This window comes from Notothenia rossii (assembly GCF_949606895.1).
Source record: "Notothenia rossii genome assembly, chromosome: 2".
NCBI classification, from domain to species: domain Eukaryota; kingdom Metazoa; phylum Chordata; class Actinopteri; order Perciformes; family Nototheniidae; genus Notothenia; species Notothenia rossii.
The window spans coordinates 91,331,934-91,358,136 of record NC_136904.1 but is presented as its reverse complement, the minus strand read 5'-3'; the positions used below and the strand labels follow the sequence as shown (position 1 = coordinate 91,358,136).

Below are 26,203 nucleotides of genomic sequence, written 5' to 3'. Positions count from 1 at the left end.
TATATCTGAGACCTATGCTATTGCCTACACGTAGCATGATAGGTGACCTTTAATATATAAAAAACACAGACGACTCTATGGCAGTTTTCATTCTTTGATACTTTTTGTCATTTCCTTTTCCTCAGAAGTTTGATTTTGTTTGACTTTCCACCAAATAAATAATATCTGATAAAACATATCAAAAGGAGTCATTACATTGGAAGACGTTTGGGGAAATGTTCTGTCATAAACGATAAATCAAGAGAATCATTCGAAGATTCATCAACAAAAATAATATCAGCATGTAAACAACTAAAGACCAGAGTTGTGCGGTTTTAATAATACTGGTCAAAGGTCATTATTAAATGAAGCTCAGTGCAAGTTCTTCCAGGAAGACTGATATACATTCACTCCGCAGCTGCTTATACTCAGCTCAACACGGGCTCCCTGTTAACCTATTACATTCACCTCAATCTCCAGCAGCCAATCACCGAGCTGCAGCCAAACTTTAAAATGGTTCTCCTCTCTCCTGCAGTCAGCTGTGATTGCAGGTGTTCATGCTGCCGCCCGCCTCCTCCCCATCCACCTCCTTTCATCATACCCAGAGCCAGGAGAGCTAACCCAAAGACCTCATCACACCTCCTCTTCATCCCACCTCCTCATCAAATCCAGATCTTCAGCATCATCATCAGTGTCTAGACCCCGGGGGGTTCCCTATATGCTCACGGCTGCATTTCCCCCTTTAGATATAGGATTTCAGCATCGGGGTCTAATCGTCAAAGACTTAACATTTATTATGTGTCAATAAATTTTCTTTAAACAAAATGAAGTCTCTCCTGATTGAACGTTTTCTGTGTGTTTGACATGTAGGAATGAACATTTGACTTTTTAGGATTCAAGATTCAGGGCTTTAATTGTCATGTGTGCATAGCTACAGTGTAGTTATGACAATACAAATCTTAGGTCACAGGCTCCTCCAACAGTGCAACACAATAAAACAGATACTAGTGCAAGTAAATAAAAATATAATATAATAGAAATTGTGCAGAATAGTCTATATACAAGTAATTTGATTTTTGATATATATAAGTTGCAAACAGATGAATGTTATGGATGTTCTTTCAAAAGTTCAGGTGTTTAAAAGTCTTATGGCCTGTGGGGTGAAACTGTCTCTGAGTCTGGTGGTTTCAGACCCAATCTTATCCATAAGTAAATAATATCCAATACAACATATGACAAGGAGTGTTCGGTGAGTCTGACCTGCCGTTCCAGGACTGCAGCATCTCACACAGACTCTGCTTCTTCATCACCAGAGACTCCAGCACCGCCTGCACCTGCTGAGGAGAATCCACCCCGCAGGCCTGCAGTCGAGCCTGGAGCTTCTCCATGCAGCTACGCAGCTCCGCCTCCTCCATCTACACACACACACACACACACACACACACACACACACACACACACACACACACACACACACACACACACACACACACACACACACACACACACACACACACACACACACACACACACACACACACACACACACACACACACACACACACACACACACACACACACACACACACACACACACACACACACACACAACAACTGAACATGTGATGGAAACTTCTGAAGCAATGGAGGCGAGACTCGGGGAGAGCAGGAACTTTGATGGTAAACACCATGGATGTATAATAAGAACTGGATCGTGGGAGGCGGGGTCTCGTTCTTTCCTATGAGAGCTGCTCATTGGCTCATGAAGGCAAAATGGCCCAACTTTTGAGAGAGCGAGACGTCACAGATTACCCATCATGCTTAGCTGTCAGAGCAGAAGAACCCGTATGTGCGCTCACAGAGCATGCGCCCCTTAAGCCCCGCCCCCCGAGCTCCCACTCTCGGCTCAGTAGAATGAATGGAGACAGAAAATAAATCTAGATTTGGCTTTTAGTGCATTTTACAACTTTAAGGACCTACTGATTATAATAAGGGCTATAAAATAGTTCATAATGGATAGTTCATTTAGTTTAAAACAAATTATCCGCTGATTTACAGACGTCTCTTTCCCCATGTTAGTAAATGGGGAAAGTCTTTCTGGGACCAGTGACGTCACGGACTGATACGGAAGTTGTAGTACCGCCGTTTGGACACAACGAATATTTTCCTCAGAGTCTGACGCACTTCCTGGGTGCTTGGGCGAAACACTGATGGCTTATTTGGAGCTTCGGCCGGAGAATTCACAAGACATGTTCTGCAGCCACGAGGTGACACAGAAGATGCCAAACCAATTCTGAAGATCTCTACCTCAGACCCGTGTATTTAGCTAGTTCTGAGAGAATAATCAACATTGTGCATAACTATAATAACTCCTCTATCAGCTGACACCAACAGGCAGGAATAGGGAGACAAAACACTGAGAGCACAGCAGCCCAAGGCTTCAGGTGCTATTTCCCCAACAGAACCCAGAGGTGAGAAACACTGCAGGGAGGAACCTACGTCTTTCTGAGCGAAAAGGTCCTCCATCTTCTCCTCTCGAGTCTTACTGAAGGTGTCAGTCTTCAGGGAGGTGAGGCGGTCGTCTATGGCCAGATACACCTGAGTCACTCTGAGGAAAACAAGGGGAGGAAGATGTTGATGTAAACAGGAGATATGCAAAGAAACAAATCACTAAAGGTTGAAGGACATGTTTTGTTCACTTTATTTTATAAAACGGACAAGTCAAATCAAGCAATCTGATTGGTTCTTAGCCGTGATATAATGAGCGTATATCACGGGTAGAATTGTAGTTACTTTTCACAAGTCAGTATCCCTCCGCGTCTGAGAAAAGCTACAACCGTTACAACTGTTACATTACGTCCGTTACAAAACTAACTAACTAACAAAGCTTAAGATGGAAACATTTAAGGTTAACTTCGACCTCCGAGGGGGTCTCACTATGGAGGAGTGGGATGAGCAGTTCCTTTTCTCCAGAAAGCACCTAAACGACGACATGCAGAGCTACGTGAAGAGCAGGTAGACCAACTGGAAAAGTACCACCATTCAAAAGCTTTCTGATGCGGGTCTTGAAACAAAGCAGAGAAATTATGACCGTTAGTGGCCACAGGTGCGAAAGCTCTCTCCAGAGCTACTCGAAGCCCAATCTCGGGGACCGGAGAAAGTGGAGCAATATTCTCGCCACGCCAAGCAACAGCCTCGAACAACCTCAACCTATACAAGTGACCACGTAAGCCATGCTACTGATGCTGGACAGTTTTTCAGTGGATGCACAATAAACAGCAACATACACATTAATGTAAATAAACAGCCAAATAATGGATCAACGCTCTCTGTCTAATATGTTCGCTTGCTGTTAGTGTTGTTGCATAGCAACCACCTTGCACTATGTTTTGTGCAGAAGGCAACGGAGGGACTATTTTATTTTGAACATCATTATTTACTAATAAAAACTATTTAAATTAGAGTGTGTATTTTTCTTTCATATTGCCACACTTGCTAATATATGAGCATATACCACGGGCTGTCGTATAATACAATTGATTATTATTATTACTTTTCTTTGTACAACACAGGTTGACGCAATCAACTGTAATAACTTGTAAAAAAAAAAGAGGCAAAATTGCATTAATTACTGTATTTAAATGTGCAACTTTTCGTCATTACATTTGAAGACGTTTGAGAAAAAGGGGACATTTTCTGTCAGACTGAACGATTAATCAAGAGAATAATTGGCAGATGAATCAACAATGAAAATAATATCAACATAAAAACAACTAAAGGCCAGAGTTTGAAAAACAGTGTGTTGTCTGATCAAAGGTCATCATTATCTGCTCTACAGGGTATGCAGGAATCCTGAAGTCAAAGTTAAAACCTTTTAAGACCTTTTTTAAGACCCTCTCCATACATTTTAAGACCTCATCTCCACTTTGAGTTCTAACCGGTTACCTTGGCGACACACTTCACCTCACATTGACTATACACAGTATTGATTGTCCTTCCTCCTTATCTTCCAACCATTTGGACGCTAACTTGCATTTCCCCATAACGATGTTGCTTAGCAACCGGCGTAAACGGAGCTTCGCGCGCTATCAAGCAGTGAGCGTGCGATGTCCTGTTCAGATGACGTCAAATCCAACGGGATGCCATCAATAAACTACACAGAATCACACTACACACCTAAGCAATGATTACATTCAGGCAGACTGTAGAATACAACCTCTTTGGACCATTTATATACTTATTGAAGACAAGCTACAAAATGTAAAACCTTGGAAAACGCCCTTTAATATTTTTGAATAGCCTTCATTTTCGCTAAATTGATTTATATACTTTTAATACTTTTTTAGACCCCGCGGACCCCCTGGCTCTAATAATGGTGTCAAACATGCTGATCAAAGGTCATGATTATCTGCTGTTTGCTGTGTGTTTGACATGTAGAAATGAACGCAGACTGAAGAGTCTTTACTTCAGAGAGAAGTCCTTCAGGTCCTGCTGCATGCTGGCTTTAGAGGGTCCCAGGTTCCTGATGAAGATCTTGGGACGAGGAAGACAAATCTCCAGCAGCCGGACAGAAGTGTAGCTGAGGAAGAGAGAGAGAGGGATATTTGTGGACTGAACAAAAAACATCTAGTAGAAGATGTGTCTCAGTATACACCATGATCAATGATTGTATTTCTATTGAGATTCAATTTGAAGCATCAGTGTGCACGTACTAAAGCAGATGTGTGTCTCTGCGTAAAGAAGTGGAATTCTTTGCCAAATGATTTAAAGGGCTGTAAGAAGATGTTTAAGAAAAAGTATAAAGGAAGCGTAATTAGACAGTATGAAGAGGTTGACTTTGGATTGCGTTCTGGTTTTATGTTTCAGTATTTGTAAGCAACTGTGACTGAAAGAATATTGCTTTTATTTTACTTTTCATGGTGATTTCATTTCTTCTTTTTTTAAGAAGGGGCAGGCAGAATACGATTTCCTTCTCCCTGCTCCTTTCTACCATGCGCTATAAAAAATAAAATAAAAATTACAACCAGTATAAGTGTACATGTTTTGTTTTAAAATAACTGCCATGTGTGGAATAATAGAATAGAATATTTATTTATTGTCATCATACAAAGTACAACGACATTTCTTCGGCAACTCTCTCACTGCAGTAAAAAATAGACACAATAAATAAATAAGAGTGGTGAAAGCAGAGGTAGTAGCGATGACAGTGCAACGAGATAACATTCAATGTCAATGTGCATTTTTACTTACAGTCTACATACTGTATATATCAGTAAAATAGCCATAAGTTTTTCTAAAATAGTAGTGGTTGCAGTCTTTGAGGGGTGTAACTGGATACAGCGTGGGAGGCGGGGCCTCGTGGGAGGCGGGGCCTCGTTCATTCCTATGAGAGTTGCTCATTGGCGCATGAATCCCAAATGGTCCAACTCTTGAGAGAGCGAAACGTCACGAAAGTATTCATATAATCGTAAAATCCGTTCTTATTGCATCCATGGGTAAAGGTAAAACTCATGTGGTACTGAAGACGTCACATGAACGTCCCGTGGGTTGGATGCGCGTTCATAATGCCGAGGAAAATAACTCTCAGAATAACGTTATTAGAACATTTTACAACTTGAGGACCGAATGTTTTTAATAAGGGCTATACAAACGTTCATACTGGGTAGTTCATTTAGTTTAAAAAAAATTATCCAACGCTTTACAGACGTCTCTTTCCCAATGTTAGTCAATGGGAAAAAGTGTTTCCGGGCCCGGCAACTGATACGGAAGTGTAGTACCGCCGTTTGGCCACAACGAACATTCTCCTCAGAGTCCGGCGCACTTCCTGGGGGCTTGGTGTGTGTGTGTGTGTGTGTGTGTGTGTGTGTGTGTGTGTGTGTGTGTGTGTGTGTGTGTGTGTGTGTGTGTGTGTGTGTGTGTGTGTGTGTGTGTGTGTGTGTGTGTGCGTGTGTGTGTGTGTGTGTGTGTGTGTGTGTGTGTGTGTGTGTGTGTGTGTGTGTGTGTGTTCAAAGTTGTTCCAATGTTCTCTGAATAAAGGACAGTGACCCACCTGAAGGAGGCCACCATCTGGTTGTAGGAGAAGTACTGGTGGTAGTCTTTATGGATGGAGTGTCCGCAGGGCTCAGCGTTGGCTCTCCTGGTGTACTGGTGTCCGTAGAAACGTAGCTCCAGGTATTTAGCGAAGGACATGGACCACGAGTCGTTGGAGAGCGGCACCACTGGAGTCACCTGAGAAAAGAAGAGGCAGAGATGGTGGGTGTTTCTCAATGTCGAGGACGCTTGCTTGGTAGCACATGTACCTCCGAGTCAGGTGCTTCAGAAGCGGGGCAAGAATCCTTCCTAGCCTCGGAAAACGAAGAATGGTAGAACAGGCTAACAGGTGTGCAGGTGTGCGTCACATGCGAGGCCTCGCCTTAAATGGATTTGGAAATTGGTCCGTGCGCAAAGCATTGTGGGGATTTTAAGACCGCGGAGGATACACATGTGCAGCGTCGAAATTTCCCGCAACGAAGTACGCCGGCCTCGGTAGAATTCCAAGCATTGAACATTGGAACAGTCCTTCGGCGGGACTCGATGACGTAGCATCCTTGAAATAGTGGCTCTGGAGCAGCCTTCCTCGACATTGAGAAACACCCGGTGAGTAACAAGAGGAATTTACGCCTGAGAAAATAGACTGAATTACAAACTGGTTTCACTTTAATCATTCGGCAGGTTACGTTTTGTTTCCTTGAACTTATTTTTATTTTTCGATTTTGATCAACATGAAATACAGCCTTTTGCATTCATATAATAAATGACACAACATAACAATGGCCATGTAGACAAAATAAATAAATAAAACAATGCACCTCCTGTTTTAATAAATGGTAATGTAGTCCAGTCTTTTTGGCCTTATCTAAAATGTAGTTTTGGGTTAGATTTTGGGGGATTTTAATATCAAATAAAAAGGGTAACCTAGTTAAAATTAACTAATGTTAGTTGTTAGTATATATGGCCCCCCTGCCAGTTTGATAACTATGATTACATGAGTATAAGGGCTCTTTCACACCTAAATATAGAACAGATGTTTCTTGTTTTATAAAATAAATACACATTACATTTTTTCCAATTTGGTAAGGAAAATAAAAACGTAACATTTGGTACTGGTACGTAAATATTCAGTTTTAATTCAGTTTTATGAACCTTTTAATCCACCATCTCTCCTTCAGGGAGCTCACGTTATGTTTTGTTGTTACTGAGCTGTTAGCAGATCTTAGAGTAAAGTATCAAAACTACATTACTTTATTTGGTATTGGTAATAATACTTAATGTTATTGTTATTTCTTTCATATCTATCAGGTCCCATTGAGATAAGATTTCAGTCCAGATTATGTTATATTATGGTATGTTTAGTTGCTATCTGTTATGTGATATTGTTGCTGACCTGTTTACAGACGCGGCACCAGGAGTAGTTGAGGATGGTGTGCTGATAGCCCGGCACCGGAGAGTCCAGCTCCTTCAGAACAATCTGCACGCAGCCGCTGCCGTGCACGAAGCGCCGGATGTGGTGCACCATGGGAGTCTCACAGTACATGCTGGGGCACTGGTAGGATGGCCTGGAGGAAACACACACACACACACACACACACACACACACACACACACACACACACACACACACACACACACACACACACACACACACACACACACACACACACACACACACACACACACACACACACACACACACACACACACACACACACACACACACACACACACACACACACACACACACACACACACACACACACACAAACACCATTATCTCTCATTAAAGCAGTGTTATATATATATATATGTTAATAATTTAGTTTTTGGGAGAAAGGGTGGGATTAAATAAGTGTAAACTTCTTCCTTCCATGTTGTCTTACCTAAAACAGTATCGCTCCAAGAACACGCCCAGAGAGAGGTCATTCTTGCCGTAGAACTCCATTGTGACAATCCTGTTGACAACAAAAGCAATGAGTACAAATGCAGTAGAAACACTGTATGATATTCTTTAATAATCCACACTCCGGATGGACATGTTTACCAGGGGCTGACGCAGGGGTTGGGAGCGTTGTTGGACTGCGCTGACGAGCTGCTGAAGAGAACACACAGTCTCTGATGGTTGACCGGGTTCAGACAGTCCAGCTGAGGACAAACACAAACAATAACGTTTCAAATAGATTTATGAAATAACCTGTAAATATTCAGCCGAAGGAGTGAAGCTGGAAAATGTAAATGTTGTACCTTGTTTAGGAATGCAGATTGTTTAATGTGATAAAAACATTTTTAAGAATTTAAAATGTCTTGTCATAACTTCCCAGATCACAAAAGGTGGTAACTTCTTCAAGTTGCTTGTATTGTCTGACAATCAATCCAAACTACAACATTTCATTTAAAACCCTATACAGTATTTTAAGATAAATAACCCAAAATTGAAGTTATTTGTATTGCAACAAAGAGCAGTGTTGTGAACACCATATTGTATTTGCAGGTGAAGTAAGACCACTTATCCGGCTGTAATGTGCCAAAAATGAGGATTACTACCGAGTAAACATTGATGAAAACAGGTTTCAAAATGTCACCAAAAGAAGTGACTGTTATTTTGTATTGATTGATTGTTGTGCTTTTATTTATGTCTTAATGTGTGCATATATATAAATGTGTCAGTTGATTGTGTATATATAGGATATACATATTTTTATATATATTTGTATTTTTGTATTCGGGATTGTGGGAAGGGCATTTCGCTCTCTCTGTCTGTCTCTACATACAAACTGAAAGATTGACAATAAAGTTGACTTTGACTAAAATCTGAAACAGAGTTCACCAGGGCCGTCTCTTCCCATAGGCGGACTATGCAGATAGGGCCCCCGCGGCCACTAGGGGGCCCCCAAGCTGAAAGTTCAGGTTCAGCCTCAATATATTTGGGGAGAATTCAAATTAGCTGTCTTTATTTGTAGACAGCCAAGCCCCCTCCTGTGTTCGGTGAAGCATTATATGCTTAACAATCCAATGTAGGATATAAACACAACTAAACAAAGCTGTGGCTTGGGTGTTTGGGGTAATAAAGTCCAAATCATCGTTGGACTGTCACCCAATGAGGGACGTCTGAGAAGATTATACATTGTTGAGAAAATGCTGCATCTCTTGCATTTATTGACATAGAGGAGCCTTATTGTTTACCTTTTTAATATAATTTTTTTCTAAGTTTCAATTGCTTGGTTTTCGTGAAATTAGCCTGTTTTCTTCTTAAAGTGTAACAGATTGATGAATCTCCACAGATCATCTTAAAAGCTTCGGAATCCCCCCATTGTAGTTAAAAAACTGTAAAAACTAGGGCCCCCCAAACAGCATCTTGCATAGGGCCCCCAAAAAGCTAGAAACGGCCCTGGTGCTCACCTTGGGGCCCAGTTCACATCGTTCAGTTTCCACGTCTTCTTGGTATTTTTTATATTTAAATATCTTATTAAGATAAATTACCCAAAAGTTACATTATTTTGATTGCAACAAAGTGCAGACTTGTGAGCACCAAACTACCAGAAACATGCAGGTCTGCTGCAACTCTTATTACTTTTAGATCCAGACTGAAGACTTTTCTTAATGAGAATATTGTTCATGTTTTATTTCTTGTTTATTATAATGTCTTTCATTTTTGTAAAGCACCTTGTGTTGAAAGGTGCTATATAAATAAACTTGCCTTGCCTTATAATGAGTAATGTGTCAACACTGCTCACCTTGGGGGCCCAGTTCACATCGTTGAGTTTCCCCGTCTTCTCGTCCTCGCTGTCGGTCTTCAGGAGGGTTCTCCCCCCCGTCGAGGCGCTGACCGGAGCCACGAGGCTGGAGCTGCTGAAGGGATCTGGGGCTTCTCTCTGTCGGATACGCCCCCCCTTCGCTCTGTAGTCCGCCAGCATCTTGGCCAGATCGTGGCTGCCGCTCAGCTGCTCGATGATGCGCGTGCTGGTGAGGCTGTGTGACGGCAGGACGTCCACGGGCTTCATCGGGGGGGCGCCGTTCGTCTGTCCGTTCAGCAGAGAGGAGGGGGCGGAGTCTTTGAGGAGCTGCCGCTTCCTGCGCCCGTCCAGCTCCTTGAAGTCCTTGTCGAGGAGAGGAGAGAGGAACACCTGGAGGAGAGGGACAACACATGATGAGATGAGACAACTACGAACCATCCAGATCCCTCAGGTCTTCTGGTCAGCTTTCTGTCCCCAGAGTCAGAACTAAACATGGAGAAGTTCAGTTATTATGCTCCAAACATCTGGAACACACTCCCAGAAACCGGCAGGTCCGCTGCAACTCTGACTGCTTTTAAATCCAGGCTGAAGACTTTTCTTTTTCCCGCTACTTTTAATTGAACTATTCATATCTCACACTGCACTGTAACTTTTATTCATGTACTGTACATTTGTTATTCATGTTTTATTTTGTAGCTTTTTCCAGCTTCTAAAATGTTAAGAGGTGCTGTACTCTGCAACCCTTTGTCCCAAGGGCCCAGTTAGAGATGCCGTTGAAGAACATTGTAACTATTTAGTTGTAATATCTCTTTTTATGTTGCTTAAAACAATGACCCCTTCTTTTTCTTGCTACCCTCCATATCTCACCATACTCTATATTGCAAAACACCGCTGTATATATTGTAATATACGTGTTATTAATTGTAGTAAACTGAAAAGTCAGATTCAATCTGTGGTAAAAACAATCTTTTATCTCCTGAGGCATCTAGCCAAAGTAAAACCTTTTCTCTCTAGAAAGCAGTTTGAGACAGTAATCCACGCCTTTGTCACCACTCAGCTGGATTACTGTAACTCTCTCTACATGGGGGTCAGTGGGTCCTCCCTCGCTCGTCTGCAGCTGGTGCAAAATGCTGCAGCAAGGCTTTTAACTGGCACACGGAAATATGACCACATTTCCCCCATTTTGGCTTCGCTCCACCGGCTGCCAATATATTTTAGGATTCATTTCAAAATCCTTTTGTTTACTTTTAAATCCCTAAATGGCATGACCCCACAATATCTTTCTAAGCTGCTACACCCTTACACGCCCACCCGCCCTCTCAGGTCAGCGGATCAACTGCTCCTGAATGTGCCCAGAACCAAGTCAAAGCGGAGAGGGGGCTGTTGCTTCTCTGTAGCGGCTCCCACACTGTGGAATGATCTGCCCCTGCACATTAGACAGGCTCCCACACTGTGGAACGATCTGCCCCTGCACATCAGACAGGCTTCCACACTGTGGAACGATCTGCCCCTGCACATCAGACAGGCTTCCACACTGTGGAACGATCTGCCCCTGCACATCAGACAGGCCTCTACACTGTGGAACGATCTGCCCCTTCACATCAGACAGGCCTCCACACTGTGGAACGATCTGCCCCTGCACATCAGACAGGCCGCCACACTGTGGAACGATCTGCCCCTGCACATCAGACAGGCCTCCACACTGTGGAACGATCTGCCCCTGCACATCAGACAGGCCTCCACACTGTGGAACGATCTGCCCCTGCACATCAGACAGGCTCCCACACTGTGGAACGATCTGCCCCTGCACATCAGACAGGCCTCCACACTGTGGAACGATCTGCCCCTGCACATCAGACAGGCCTCCACACTGTGGAACGATCTGCCCCTGCACATCAGACAGGCTCCCACACTGTGGAACGATCTGCCCCTGCACATCAGACAGGCCTCCACACTGTGGAACGATCTGCCCCTGCACATCAGACAGGCCGCCACACTGTGGAACGATCTGCCCCTGCACATCAGACAGGCCTCTACACTGTGGAACGATCTGCCCCTGCACATCAGACAGGCCTCCACACTGTGGAACGATCTGCCCCTGCACATCAGACAGGCCGCCACACTGTGGAACGATCTGCCCCTGCACATCAGACAGGCCTCCACACTGTGGAACGATCTGCCCCTGCACATCAGACAGGCCTCTACACTGTGGAACGATCTGCCCCTGCACATCAGACAGGCCGCCACACTGTGGAACGATCTGCCCCTGCACATCAGACAGGCCTCCACACTGTGGAACGATCTGCCCCTGCACATCACACAGGCCTCCACACTGTGGAACGATCTGCCCCTGCACATCAGACAGGCCTCTACACTGTGGAACGATCTGCCCCTGCACATCAGACAGGCCTCCACACTGTGGAACGATCTGCCCCTGCACATCAGACAGGCCTCCACACTGTGGAACGATCTGCCCCTGCACATCAGACAGGCTCCCACACTGTGGAACGATCTGCCCCTGCACATCAGACAGGCTCCCACACTGTGGAACGATCTGCCCCTGCACATCACACAGGCCGCCACCCTGCTTGCTTTTAAATCGCTTCTTAAAACCCACCTCTTCTCCTTAACGTATTAACATCTTTTAGAGCGTTGCTTTTATTGCTTTTAAATTGTCTATTGTTTTTACTTGTATTTGTTTTATGGTGTGTGAGCTGAGCTGTGTTATTTTTGTATGTTTTGTTTATTTGCGTGTACAGCACTTTGGTCTGGAGGTTTAAAGTGCTATATAAATAAAGCTGTATTGTATTGTGTAGTACAACATGCACATTTTACTTTAATTACATTTTTTATATAAATATTTTAATTTAATTTAATTTAATTTGAGCTTTTATTCAACATTTTTACCTTAACCTCTTATGTTTAAATATCTTTATCCCTTTTAATTCTATCCTATATTGTACATTCTTACTTTATCTTACTTTAAATATTTTATTTGAATTTATTCATATTTATATTCTAAAATTGAGCAACTACCACCAAAACCCTAGGATAAATAAAGTCTTCTGATTCTGAAGATATCTTTAGGACTCACAGAGACCAGGACAAACATTTTAAAAAAGTAATTGAATATTTCCAGAACTGTATCTTAAGTGGCATCTCTCATTCAGTAAGTGTAAACTGAGTAGAACACAACAAATGTAAATAACAATAAATAGATAATTCTGATTCTGAAAGTATCAAATTGGACTCACAGCGACCAGGATAACAACATTGTAGAAGTTATTGTAATGTATCTTTAGTTGCAGCTTCCATTAATTTTTTTTAAAATGAGTTCAGGGTATGTGAAGGAATCCTGAAGTCACATGTAAAACCTTTGAAGACCTTTTTTAAGATCCTTTCCAAACATTGTAAGACCTCATCGCCAATTTGAGTTCTAACCGGTTACCTTGGCGACACACTTCACCTCACATTGACTATATACAGTATTGATTGTCCTTCCTCCTTATCTTCCAACCATTTGGACGCAGACTTGCATTTCCCCATAACGATGTTGCTTAGCAACCGGCGTAAACGGACCTTCGGGCTATCAAGCAGTGAGCGTGCGACGTCCTGTTCAGATGACGTCAAATCCAACGGGATGCCATAAATAAACTACACAGAATCACACTACACAGCTACGCAATGATTACATTCAGGCAGACTGTAGAATACAACCTCTTTGGACCATTTATATACTTATTGAAAACAAGCTACAAAATGTAACACCTTGGAAAATGCTGTTTAATACTTTTTAATAGCCTTCATTTTCGCTAAATTGATTGATCAACTTTTAATACTTTTTAAGACCCCGCGGACACCCTGGAGTAGGAAACAACAAATATAAATAACAACACTAAAGCTCAGTACCTGTTCGGGGAAGTAATCCCTGCTGGGGCAGTGCATGCCTGCAGGCGTCAGAAGAAAGGGCTCTTTGAATGTAATGAAGGGGGAAATGCAGAGGATGATGTCCTTCAGCTCCTGCTTGAAGACGGCAGAGATGGACTTCAGCCGGTCATCTGTAGACGCCACCTGCTCGGCCACAAACATCCCCGTGTCGTCCTGCAGGGGGTCCCGAAACAGCCTGGGCGTAGACGTGCTCTCCAAACTATCCATGTCTTCCATATCCTGCGAATCCCCCTTCATTAAGCTCCCCTCCCCCATCGTCTCCCCCTCAGAATGCATGGTGAGCGTGTCTGAGCTCATCTCCGGGTCTTCTTCAATGAGGAACGGGAGAGAGAACGGTGTGATTGGGAAAACGTGAGTGGAAAGTGGCGAGGAGGTCATTTTCTCAGCGTTGCCACCCTCCTCGTCTTTGACAAAGGGAGGAGAGGTCTCTTTCTCCTGGAGAGCGTCTTTATCTCCGTTTGTGGAGAAAGACTCAGATGGAAGCCCTTCCTCTTGTTGTGCAGAATCGTCAGTTTTTACAGTTTGCTCCTGGCTCTCGTCCTTCATATCTGGCTTTCTGCTTTCCCCATCATCCTCTTCCTCCTCCTCCTCTTCCTCTGCAGACGTGCCCTCGAGGAGGCAGGGGAACGAGGTGCTTTGAGTGAGGCTGGGCGGCATGGCGAACTCATCCATGAGGAAAGAGATCTCCAGCTGGGAGTGGTACGCCACGCAGACCATCAGCATAATGATCTCCTTCACGCGGGCCAACTCGTACTCGGAGGCGCCGCGAAGCTTTATGGAGCAGCCGAGGTGATGAGGACAACCCTCGAAGAACATCAGAGTCTTTGGTTCATCTGTGAGGGCGGGAAAGACATCATGAGTTACCGTTAAAGGTCCCCTATTATACTGTTTTTCAACAATCTATTATAGGTCTCAGATATATACAGAGCCTGTCTCTGATTGGCTGAAACACCAAACAGATCATTGCAGCATTACCCATAATCCCCTCTGTTTCAGCCCTGTTTCCAAAGTGCTGATTCTCTGTCTGTTACTTTAGATGAAAATAAGGAGCCCCTCCCCACGCCCCTCTGAGAGAGATTTGTTAGAAAGAACACAATGGGCGCTTTCACACCGCAGTACTTTTCCCACTTTAGTTCCGAAATGTTGCGTTCACACCAACAAAATCTGAAACCTTTTTACCCCCTTTTCAGTCCCTGCTAGAGAGCAGGTACTTTTGTGGGAGAAAAAGGTTCCTGTGTCTGATTGGCTGGGTGGAATGCAAACCACGCCCCGTAAAACTCCCAAAACGTTTTGTGAAGCCGCCATTTTATTATCCTCGCATTAGCATTATTAGCATTAGCCCAACGCACAAATGCAGAGAGACTAACTTATGACAACACAAAAGAAAACATGGGAGCGGTGGAGATGAGGAGGTGTCGGCGTTCTGGCGATTTACTCGGAAGGCTTCAGTAGAAGCTGCCGGGAGTCCAGCAGCTTCTACTGAAGCCAGTCCCTAACTCCGGGGACTTCGGGTGGCAGTATATGCCGTGAAGTTGTTTGCGGCCTGCCAGTAAACATAAAAAAGAAGAAGAAGAAGTGACGTCAGCGGCTTCATTTGCCTAATCCTCCCTCAGGGACTTATTCCGTTGTGAACGCGATCTGTACTTAGTTCATCAGAACTAAAGAGTTCTGATGAACCTTTGTGTGAAAAGCACTGCGGTGTGAAAGCACCTAATGGTGCTCTAGGAGGAGATTTGTTTTTGTGTTTTTTTGCTTTGTTCGGCCCTTTGAGGCATTTCTTGTGATTTGGGGCTATAAGAAATGTTGATTTGATTTGATCTGACAGCAGTAGTCTTTGCGATTGGGGGAGAGTTTCTTACTGTTGGCGAGGATGAAGGGCTGCATGTAGAACTTGTGGCAGGTTCCCAGACGAGGTTTGGTGAGCAGCTGGTCCATCGACATCACCAGGTCTCCCTGCGTCATACGGCTCACCCGGTCCAGGACTTGCTGAAATCACAAAGAAGAAAATAAGAAATGATTAACAACGGCAAAGACAACACAGAAAGTAATATATCACTAAAACTAATGAAAAATGGTTAACCTATGCCTTCTACGAGCCAGGAAAAATGTTGGTTGCCCCTCCCTGGGCCACTGGTTAAACAATTTAACTTTAAGTCTGGCTCTTGGGAAACTCACATATAGAGAGGTGAAGTCCCGCCCATCTACTTCCGCCCCATGGGACCTTATTTCGGAAAAAGTATGTATTGAAGTCAATGGAGAGAGAAAGATTATCTTTCGATCCCGTTTGAATTGTGCCATGAATTACACATATGATGTTTGTCAATTTAAAAAATAATTTCTATGTCAAAAAAGTCACAGTTTGTCGTAAAACTGTTGAAATATAAGACTATGAAAAATACGCAACTAAAGACTACAAATCCCAGAATCCCGGTCCCGCAAGCTGGCTCTTAGGAACCGACTCACTCCCCTTGTGTGTGTGTACAGCTCTCAACATGCCCAGACTTGGAGTGATTTTCACCTCTTTTAATACTTTCCGCCTCGTTCTGAAAGAAAGAAGTGAAATGTGCCAACGTGACGGCCGTCTTGGTGTGTGGTGTGAGATGGGAGATGTAGTTCATTGAGCGGTTTTGCGACACATTTTTTTGACTTGCAAAATTATCTTTTAAATTGACAAACATCATATGTGTAATTCGTGGCACAATTCAAACGGGATCTAAAGATAATCTTTCTCTCCCCATTGATTTCAATACATACTTTTTCCGAAATAACGTCCCATGGAGCTCCCCCGGAAAGGGAGGGACTTCGCCTCTCTATATAGTAAGGAAGAAAGCTTCTGAATTTTACACCATTCGGGAATTGTTTTTGGAACTTATAAAAATTGGGGCATTGCAGCAGCTATGGAAGGTTATAGTCCATCCATCTTCTCCCGCTTATCCGTGGTCGGGTCACGGGGGTAGCAGTTCCAGCAGAGAGCCCCAAACTTTCTTTTCCCTGGCCACATCAACCAGCTCTGACTGGGGGGGCCCAAGGCGCTCCCAGGACAGCGAAGAGATATAATCCCTCCACCTGGTCCTAGGTCTACCCCTCGGTCTCTTCCCAGCTGGACGTGCCTGGAACACCTCCCTAGGAAGGCGCCCAGGTGGCATCCTAACTAGGTGCCCGAACCACCTCAACTGGCTCCTTTCGACGCGAAGGAGGAGCGGTTCAACTCCGAGTCCCTCCCGGATGACTGAACTTCTCCCCTTATCCCTAAGGGAGACACCAGCCACCCTGCGGAGAAAACCCATCTCGGCCGCTTGTATCCGCGAAGGTTAAAGTGAAAAGACTGAACTACTGTGAGGAAAGGTTGAATATGGTTAATCTATTTGGAGAATTGTAAGCTGTACTCTGCTCCGTTTGTAAATGTGCTTTTATTGTATTTTTGTTGACCTTTTGCAAATGTAATTATATTCTTGGTCTGTCCTTTAAACTGATTTCTAGTAACTGCACACTTTTTTATTTTATAGCATTATTTTGTAATCTGCCATATGTCTAATGTTGGGGAATGTTCGGTTGTGTTTGTGAAATGTGATAAATGTAAAGAATAAATAAATAATTGTTTTAATCATATAAACAATATCAGTAAAACTACACTGACCGGTTTGACGTTGATGACCAGCGTGATGCCGTGCTCCAGCAGCATGTCCTGAGCTATTCGAGACACCGTCTTCTCCACCAACACCAGCGTGGGCCGGACGTCTACGATGCGCTGCACGTAGTTCTTCAAAAACTCTCGTTCCTGAGGGACAGACAGAGAAAATGCATTCGTAGTTTTGGTAAACTGAGGCACTGTGTGCAAATCAAGATACAAATGGTTGTACAAAGTGTAGTAAGTAGGGATGGATATTTGAAAGCATATTTATATTCGACCCCCAAAAAAACGGTTAACTGATTAACCAAATTTACATATCCTATAAACATTTAAAAAAGAAAAAAAGATGTTCAAAAAATACTTTATAATAAATACATTTTCAAATAAATATAGAAACCAAACCAAGTTTTCTTTGATATTTTTCTTAAAGGGGACCTATCATGCAAAATGCACTTTTTGATGTCTTTGCTATATAAACATGTGTCCCCAGTGTGTCGGGGAACTCACGCAGCGTCAGAAAATAAAACCGTCTCTCTTTTCCTCCGTACCCAAATCTCTAAAAACGGGGAACAACGGAGCTGATCCAGATTTGCGTCTGATATGACGTCATATCTGAAATGTGGACCCACGGCCCAATCAGAAACGTTGCTATCAGAAACAATGCCTGACTGTTTTGGACGTAATATGGTCGGTGTTTACATTAGCATCGCTAACACTCAGAGCTAACCTGTACTGGAGAGCATGTGTGTGAAGAAGCAGGAAGTAAAAAGGAACTCACTTTGTGGTATAACCGGCAAGAGAGAAAGCCTTTGAGCTCCATACTGTTTCAGAGAGAATCCTTGATAATCCATGATATGGTGTTTCATCACGGCAGTATTTAGTTTAGACAGTAGCTGCCGGGTCCCGCATGAGCTCAGACCCCTCCTTTTTTTTTAATCAATTTTTCAGCACTTTTGAAACAGGAAGTGAAATAGAGGGATATGAGGCATGGCTAGAATGGGTGATCTGTTTGGTATTTTGAGCAAAACACTTCATAGACATGTTTTTTATATATTTTTATATATCTGAGACCTATGCTATTGCCTACAAATAGCATGATAGGTGACCTTTAAAGTTCCCATCTCATGCTTTTCCGGTTATCACCCGTCCCCTTGTGTGTTATGAAGGTTTTTATGCATGTAAACGGTCTGCAGAGTCAAAACTCTCAAAGTGCACCCTGTAGCGAGTAAAACTCTAACACAGAAAATACCTCCCCAAAACACCTTGTTGGAGATACGTCATTGTCCATTGTTCCTGGGTATTGTGACGTAGGAATGGCCAGTAGCCGCGCCCAGAGCTATGACGCGATACGGTCATGCGGTACCCGGAACCAAATGGACCAATCCGTGGAGCCGTTACGCTACGTCCGCGGAGCCGTTACGTTAAGCCCCCGCTGATTGGTCCAAATTGACCAATCCACGGACTTCCTCACACACACACACTCAGTGCAGGCAGCTCTGCTGATCTCTCCTCCCTGGCTGCAGGCTGATAACAGACATTTGGGATCGCGGCGAAATTCTCTCTGCAGACCCATTCTCTCTGCAGACCCATTCTCACAGCGTTTATCAACCTTTCTCTTACTCAATATCAAGACACACTTATTGTTTTTACTTCGGCTGTGACTTTGTGTGTGCTCAGGGTGAGTTTGGCTGTGTTTCGCTGTGTATCGCTAAACAAGGAAACCACACCTCCACGGAGCTCAGCGCGATTCACAACGTCCCGACCAATCAGAGCACACTGTGCTCACAGGGAGGGTGGGGGCTGGAGCTATTGGAGCTACAACGAGCCGTTCAAGGCAGAGAGTGAAATTCAGAGATGCTGTATGAGAAACCAATATGGGTTTGGAAAATTGCACAATATAAATCTATTCTAGTAGAACTCAACAATGGAATTATGATCAGTGGATATGGCCATGACATGGGCCCTTTAAGATATTTAAAATGGCACTGTCATATACATTTAATTAAACCATTTGATAATATTTAATCAACTAAGGCACCCCTCCCATAAAAATAAAATACAATAAAAAGATTCATAACTCATATTCGAATACCTGAATCATTTTGAATATTCGAATATTTGACTAAAAATTCCCATCCCTAGTAGTCAGAGAGACGAACTGACCTGCAGCACGATGGGGTCGATGCAGGAGAACTTGGACTCCTCTCTGTACAGATACTCGATGGAGCACTTCAGCAGCAGGATTTTGGGGTTCTTGATGTAGGGGTTCATCTGAGCCCAGGTCACACAGGAATCAGGTTATTTTCTGGATACGATTACTGCTTCAAAAGAGGCAAAGAAGGTGTACTATGACTTGACCTTACCTTCTTGTGGGCGATGTTCTTCGTGCACACGAAGCCATTTACCACCGTCGAATCAAACTTCTTGCCTCCTGAAATCTGAAGAGAAAAATGGGGATTCAGGAATAAAATCTGAAACCAACCGAAGCACACAGCCTTATCAGCCATTGTTGGGAAAATACTGAATGTCCTCTTCCAGCATCAGAGTAACATGATAGCAAAGGCATCCCACCTGTAGCTGTGAACATGACAGGATGTGTGATTACCTAGAAGAGCATCAGGACTGTTTGAGGCATATGATAGCTATGTGATTAACATGATGATTCAGCCTCTATGGAGAGAGACATATGACAAGCATGATCATTTCTGACGTGGAGCTAATCTGAACTAAACATTGAATACTGCTTTCTATTCCTCCATCTTGTGACTGTGGAACTCCCTCTCTTGGATATCAGCATGTGAAGGACACTGTTCAGGAACTAGTTGATGCTCTGTATGTGATGACTACTTCCATTCTGGAGAGGATCACAGATACATGGATCCTGATATTGAAGCTCAAGCCGGGGACAAGTGATATTTTTCTAAGAGCCATGTTTACGTTTGCAGGGCACATACATTAAGTATGTTTAATCCCTAAAGAGTGACCTATGAAAGCAGCCTGACCTTCTTGATGTGGACGAGCTGGCGGATGTCCATGTCGTCGTCACAGTTGCGGACGTCGGGTCTCACCGTCTGCACCACCTGCCGCACGACGGGCACGATGATGTCCCGCCAGGATAGAGACAGAGACTCGCTGTAGAGAAGCTGCTGCAGCAGAGCCATCATGTGGCTGTGGTTGGCCGAGCTGCACAAAGAGAGGTGTCAAAGTCAAAAGTCAAGTCAACTTTATTGTCAGTCTTTCAGTTTGTGTGTACAGACAGAGAGATCGAAATGCCCTTTCCCACAATCCAGAATACAAAAATATAAAAATATGTTTATCCTATATATACACAAGGTGGATGATTAGATGAGGATAATATTAAATCACTAGTTTTTAAAAACAGTTACGCCCATGTAAACATTTCAAATTTAGATTTCTAAAGTTACTATCATGTTGGATGTATTCCTTTGTAAATGTACATTTACTGTTTGTTATTTTCTCTGTGAACACGACATGTTATCCAAAGTGTGGATATAATTATTACTATAATTACCAGTTTTCTGGTCATTTAAAGGGGACCTATCGTGCAAAACGCACTTTTGTACGTCTTTTATACCCGGTGTCCCCGGTGTTCCAGGGAACTCACCAAGTGTCAGAAAACACAACCCTCTCTATTTTCCTCCATACCCAAATCTCTTAAAAAGGGGCTGCAACGGATCTGAAACAGACTGATCCAGATTTGAACACTTCTGTGACGTCACAGAAGTGGCGCTATGGCTATTGGGCCAACTCCACCAATCAGGAGGAGACAGCCACGGACATTGCCGTTGGAAAGCGCTGGAGACGCTGTAGTACATATGCCAGGCCTGTAGATGGTGCTGTTCTCACAGAATCAGCCCATGATGCAAAGACAGTGTTACATTGAGCGAAATGAGGAATGGCTAAAATGCATGATCTGTTTGGTATTTTGAAAAATAAAAAGTATAAATATGTCTTATATAGGTATGGTCCTACACTATATTATTCAAATATAGCATGATAGGTCCACTTTAATACATGTATAGTCCATATACATTAACTAAATGGTTATACCTATTTTTGTTAACTTGTGTTTAAATTAAATACCTGACAAATTAAAATTGAGATTTTTTTTTCTCCTTTATTAAAAAACGTTTGAAGTTAAATTATAAAGGAAAAAAAAAAGATATATATTTCCATTAATAATGTTTGCATTGAACAAAGTACTGACGTACAAAAAACTTTAAATAACGTTCCTAAAAGTATTTCACATCAGATTTTCGGAGAAAGAGACAGAAAGAGACAGAAAGTGCTTGTTTTGATCAATTCAAGCAACCTAAATGGGTATCAAATAAATCAAAATAAGATTTTCACAATAAGCTTCGACTGAAAGAGCATAATTTATCATATTTAATATCGGTTTGGCCCTAGTTTTGTAACTTGAAACTGATTATTTTTGTGTAAAAGATTGTTGATACAATTTCCCAGAGGCCAAGATGACTTCTCCAAATGCCTTGTTTTGTCTGATGGACTTTTCTTACTATACTTACTATAGTTTGGTTTGAAATAAGATAACATTGAACAAATCCACTCGTTCCAGCTCTAGAGGAATGCTGCTATAATGTATAAACACTCAGGTCACAGACAGTGTGTTTCTCTCCACTCACAGCAGCCTCTCCATGGCCTTCTTCTCTCCGTTCTCCTCCCTCAGCTGGTCCAGAGAACTGTGGTGCCAGCCCAGAGGCGTGAACAGGATCTCTTTGGCCTTCTCCTCCACCCGGCGGTTAAACAGAGACTCTATAAGGTCAGAGAGAGAAGGTCAGAGAGAGAAGGAGGTCTGTGTCACTAGCTGAAGTGTAATATATTATCTGATCAAATCAATAAGGAAGTGCAGAGTGCCTACCCTTGATAAAGGCATCACTTATGACGATATTCTGTCCTCCGTCCTCAGACAAGAAATACTCAGCTGAAAGAAGAGAGGGCTTGTTAGATACAGGATGTATAAGTTATATCTGTAAGTGTTCAGTTGTTTTACAGTGATAATGATCTCTGTATGTAGTTTGGTTCTTTAAAAACGAAATGGAGTCAAGAATTTGTGACAAGATAACAAGAAAAGTGTTGTTATTTTATTTGTGTTCACACAGTTTTGTTCAGATGATATGTCTGCCTCTTTTTTTTTTGTCAATTTATTGAACATGTCAGAAACAAAACATACAACAATAATAATAATATATATTCTTTTTTTTTCTCACTCATAATAATTATAACAAAGTACAAAAAAATAATAATAATAATAATAATAATTAAAAAAAAAAAAAAAAAAAATCTCAAATAGTCTCTGTCATGTTCAACAGGGGCAAGAAGAAAAACCTTTCTGGTCTACTCCCTCTAGCATACATTTTCCTTATAAATAAAATATTAGGTCATCGTCATCAGCGACATGTTTGTCTTGTTGTTTTTTACAAAACAATCAGAAAGAAATTACTTTTACAATTACAAGAAATAACAAATGTGAATGTACAAGTCCTGTTCATAACCATTCATTATTTGGCTCCCAAATAATACTTTCAGTCTAGATAGACTTGTAAAATAATTAAGTGCATCATTAGAGTTATTCCACAGACTAACACCTTTAGATGAGATGCAATGAAGTTTGTTCGTACGGGTGGTTTTTAAAAAATGCTGTTTCCTCTCAACATGTGCACGCTTTCTGAAAGGTCCCTGGATATTATGAGGTAATTGTTGATTTGCGGCTTTGAACATAATTTGAATAGTTTTATAGTCAGCCAGGTCTTGTAGTTTTAGTGTTTTTAGTTTGATGAATAATTTATTTGTTGGTTCTCTGTACGTAGTTTTATGTATAGCTCGTATGGCTCTTTTTTGCAGGATCAAGATAGGATGTGTATTTGTTTTATATGTGTTCCCCCAAACTTCCACACAATACATCATGTATGGAAGTATGAAGGAGCAGTACAGCATCAACAAGGAAGCTTGATTAATTAGGTATTTGGCTTTATTCAGAATTGCTATTGATTTGGATATTTTGGCTTTGATATAGCTTATATGTGGTTTCCAACTTAATTTATTGTCTATGATTACTCCAAGGATTTTTTTGCAGCTGTAGGTAGGATTTATAAGTTATTACTTTAAGTGTTTGATTGTTAATGATCTCTTTATGTAGTTGGAATCTTTAAAAACTCAAAAGAGTCGAGAATTTGTAACAAGACAACAAGAAAAGTGCAGTTTATTTGAAGTTTCCACACAGTTTTGTTAAGATTACATTTCTGCCTTAATGAAGCTCAGCGCAAGTTCAACCAGGAACACCGTCTTTACTCATTCATTGACAATGCCTACGTAACTACTCTCTCTCCTCTCAATAAGTGATCAGGGGCGTCACTCCCCAGCTTAACCAATCACTTCGCTCTATTCTCACAAGCCTATCATAGCGCTCCGCTAACCCTTTTTAAATCTGCTCTCCCCCCTCTGACAGCTGTCATTTCAGGTGACTCAACGCAACCCTCCTCCATCCCTTTTCACCTCCTGTCCCTCTGAATCCAGGGTCAAGCTAAGCCCCTCCCCTTCAGAACGACCAAAACCATCCATTCACCACCACCAGGGTCAAGCTAAGCCCCTCCCCTTCAGACCGAACCCAACCATCCATTCACCACCACCAGGGTTAAGATAAGCCCCTCCCCTTCAGACCGACACCAACCATCCATTCACCACCACCAGGGTCAAGCTAAGCCCCTCCCCTTAAGACCGACACCAACCATCCATTCACCACCACCAGGGTCAAGCTAAGCCCCTCCCCTTAAGACCGACACCAACCATCCATTCACCACCACCAGGGTCAAGCTAAGCCACTCCCCTTCTGACCGACACCAACCATCCACTCACCACCACCAGTGTCTAGACCCCGGGGGGTTTTATTGGATCGGTTCTCATGCACAACGGGGCCTAATCGCCAAAACTCCATTAAATTCATTTGTATATTCCTGGCAATAAATATGTGTTCTTACATCAAAACCGTCTCTCCTGACTGAACTGCAGCTGTAGGCTGGTAAGAAGTCTTTAGAATCAGAATCAGGTTTAATACCAGGTAGGTTTACGCGTACGAGGAATTTGACTTGATGTCATGGTGCATAAAAACAAGAATTAAAATCAAAGGTAGAGAACTAGAAAATATCAAAAATAAATACAAATATAGTAAAATATAACATATAATATATATAGGGTATGCAGGAATCCTGAAGTGAAATGTAAAACAATTTAAGACCTTTTTTAAGACCCTTTTTCATACATTTTAAGACCTCATCGCCACTTTGAGTTCTAACCGGTTACCTTGGCGACACACTTTACCTCACATTGACTATATACAGTATTGATTGTCCTTCCTCCTTATCTTCCAACCATTTGGACGCAAACTTGCATTTCCCCATAACAATGTTGTTTAGCAACCGGCGTAAACGGACCTTCGCGCGCTATCAAGCAGTGAGCGTGCGATGTTCTGTTCAGATGACGTCACATCCAACGGGATGCCATAAATAAACTACACAGAATCACACTACACACCTACGCAATGATTACATTCAGGCAGACCGTAGAATACAACCTCTTTGGACAATTTATATACTTATTGAAAACAAGCTACAAAATGTAATACCTTGGGAAATGCCGTTTAATACTTTTAATACTTTTTAAGACCCTGCGGACACCTTGAAATATTGTTGTACATTACATGTCAAAAGGAGCTAAATATACAATAATCTAAAACGATCAAAATGCTGGACGTAGAATTTGAAGTGAAAATAGACCACTTTTTTTTCAGTGTTAAACAGAATGGCGAAGTGAAAGTGAAGTTTATAGGGAACCAATCCAAATGCAGCTGGTGTCTTTATTCAACAGCTATTACATTGTGCAAAAAATATTTAACCAAATATGATGATAAGGTAAATAAAGATGGTATATGATGTGTTGTTTACCTTTCTGCTCAGAGGCAGGAGGCACATGAGGATATTTGGCCTGCTTCTTGATGTGGAAGTTGACGTTGTTCTGCTCCATGTTGAGGTTGATTGAGGACGCTGAGTCACTGTCCACCGCCGACTGGGAACTGCTGACTGATGTTCTCTTACTGGGGCTCGCTGAGTCTGTACAGAGAGGAAGCTCAGTGATCCACGGAAACCCAAAGTGAAGGAGGAAGTGTTCAGATCATACAGAATTCAAAAGTACCAACAGACTTTTTTGTTGTGGTTGTAAATTGTCTTAATTTTTTTTATTATCATTTTTTGTTATCTTTAATATTTGTATATCAGGTCAGATTAAGCTGTCTTTTAGGGGTGGGCGGATCGATCGCAAAATATCAATACTTCCGATATTATGATACGTTTCAAAATATCGATACTAGAGCCAATAGGATCGATACTTTTATACTTCCCCCCCCCCCTCTCCTCTATTCGTCAATGTGCAGAGTGCAGACGAACACAAGTATACTTAGCGAACTGTGATGTGTGCAAGAAGGCAGTTCGCTACTGTGGCCACTTTGTATTGTTATAAAGTATCGGTGTCGGCGCTACTGGCCCTGAAATACTTGGTATCGGATCGAATCCAGATTTTGTGGTATCGCCCACCCCTACTGTCTTTGTCTCTTTTCTGCTGTAAACATGTACATTTCCCCTATGTGGGACGAATGAAGGTATTCTGATTCTGAGACTGTGAAATATTCTAGATTCAAGCTTTTAAAAAAAAGACATATATAAATACACATTATTTTATGTATGTAGAAAATAAGGAGCCCCTCCCCACGCCCCTCTGAGAGACATTTGGTAAAAATAACTCAATGGTGCTCTAGGAGGAGATTCAGGTGATAAGGTGGGGGGTTACC

General features: G+C 42.4%; 1 protein-coding gene across 1 annotated transcript in view; it reads right to left on the bottom strand.

Annotated features, from left to right (window-relative positions):
* The window catches only part of pikfyve (phosphoinositide kinase, FYVE finger containing), a 68,607-nt gene that overhangs the window by 13,286 nt on the left and 29,118 nt on the right, over positions 1–26,203 (bottom strand). The window contains exons 16-32 of the mRNA XM_079665845.1: positions 25,305–25,485; positions 22,226–22,288; positions 21,990–22,119; positions 20,328–20,508; positions 19,689–19,763; positions 19,489–19,596; positions 17,332–17,472; positions 15,554–15,680; positions 13,656–14,527; positions 9,747–10,136; positions 8,057–8,157; positions 7,896–7,967; positions 7,403–7,574; positions 6,029–6,207; positions 4,445–4,558; positions 2,479–2,587; positions 1,188–1,394 (exon numbers count right to left, since the gene is read on the bottom strand). Coding sequence (XP_079521971.1) covers positions 1,188–1,394; positions 2,479–2,587; positions 4,445–4,558; positions 6,029–6,207; positions 7,403–7,574; positions 7,896–7,967; positions 8,057–8,157; positions 9,747–10,136; positions 13,656–14,527; positions 15,554–15,680; positions 17,332–17,472; positions 19,489–19,596; positions 19,689–19,763; positions 20,328–20,508; positions 21,990–22,119; positions 22,226–22,288; positions 25,305–25,485 — 3,222 coding nt within the window. The remainder of the gene's footprint in view (positions 1–1,187; positions 1,395–2,478; positions 2,588–4,444; positions 4,559–6,028; positions 6,208–7,402; positions 7,575–7,895; positions 7,968–8,056; positions 8,158–9,746; positions 10,137–13,655; positions 14,528–15,553; positions 15,681–17,331; positions 17,473–19,488; positions 19,597–19,688; positions 19,764–20,327; positions 20,509–21,989; positions 22,120–22,225; positions 22,289–25,304; positions 25,486–26,203) is intronic.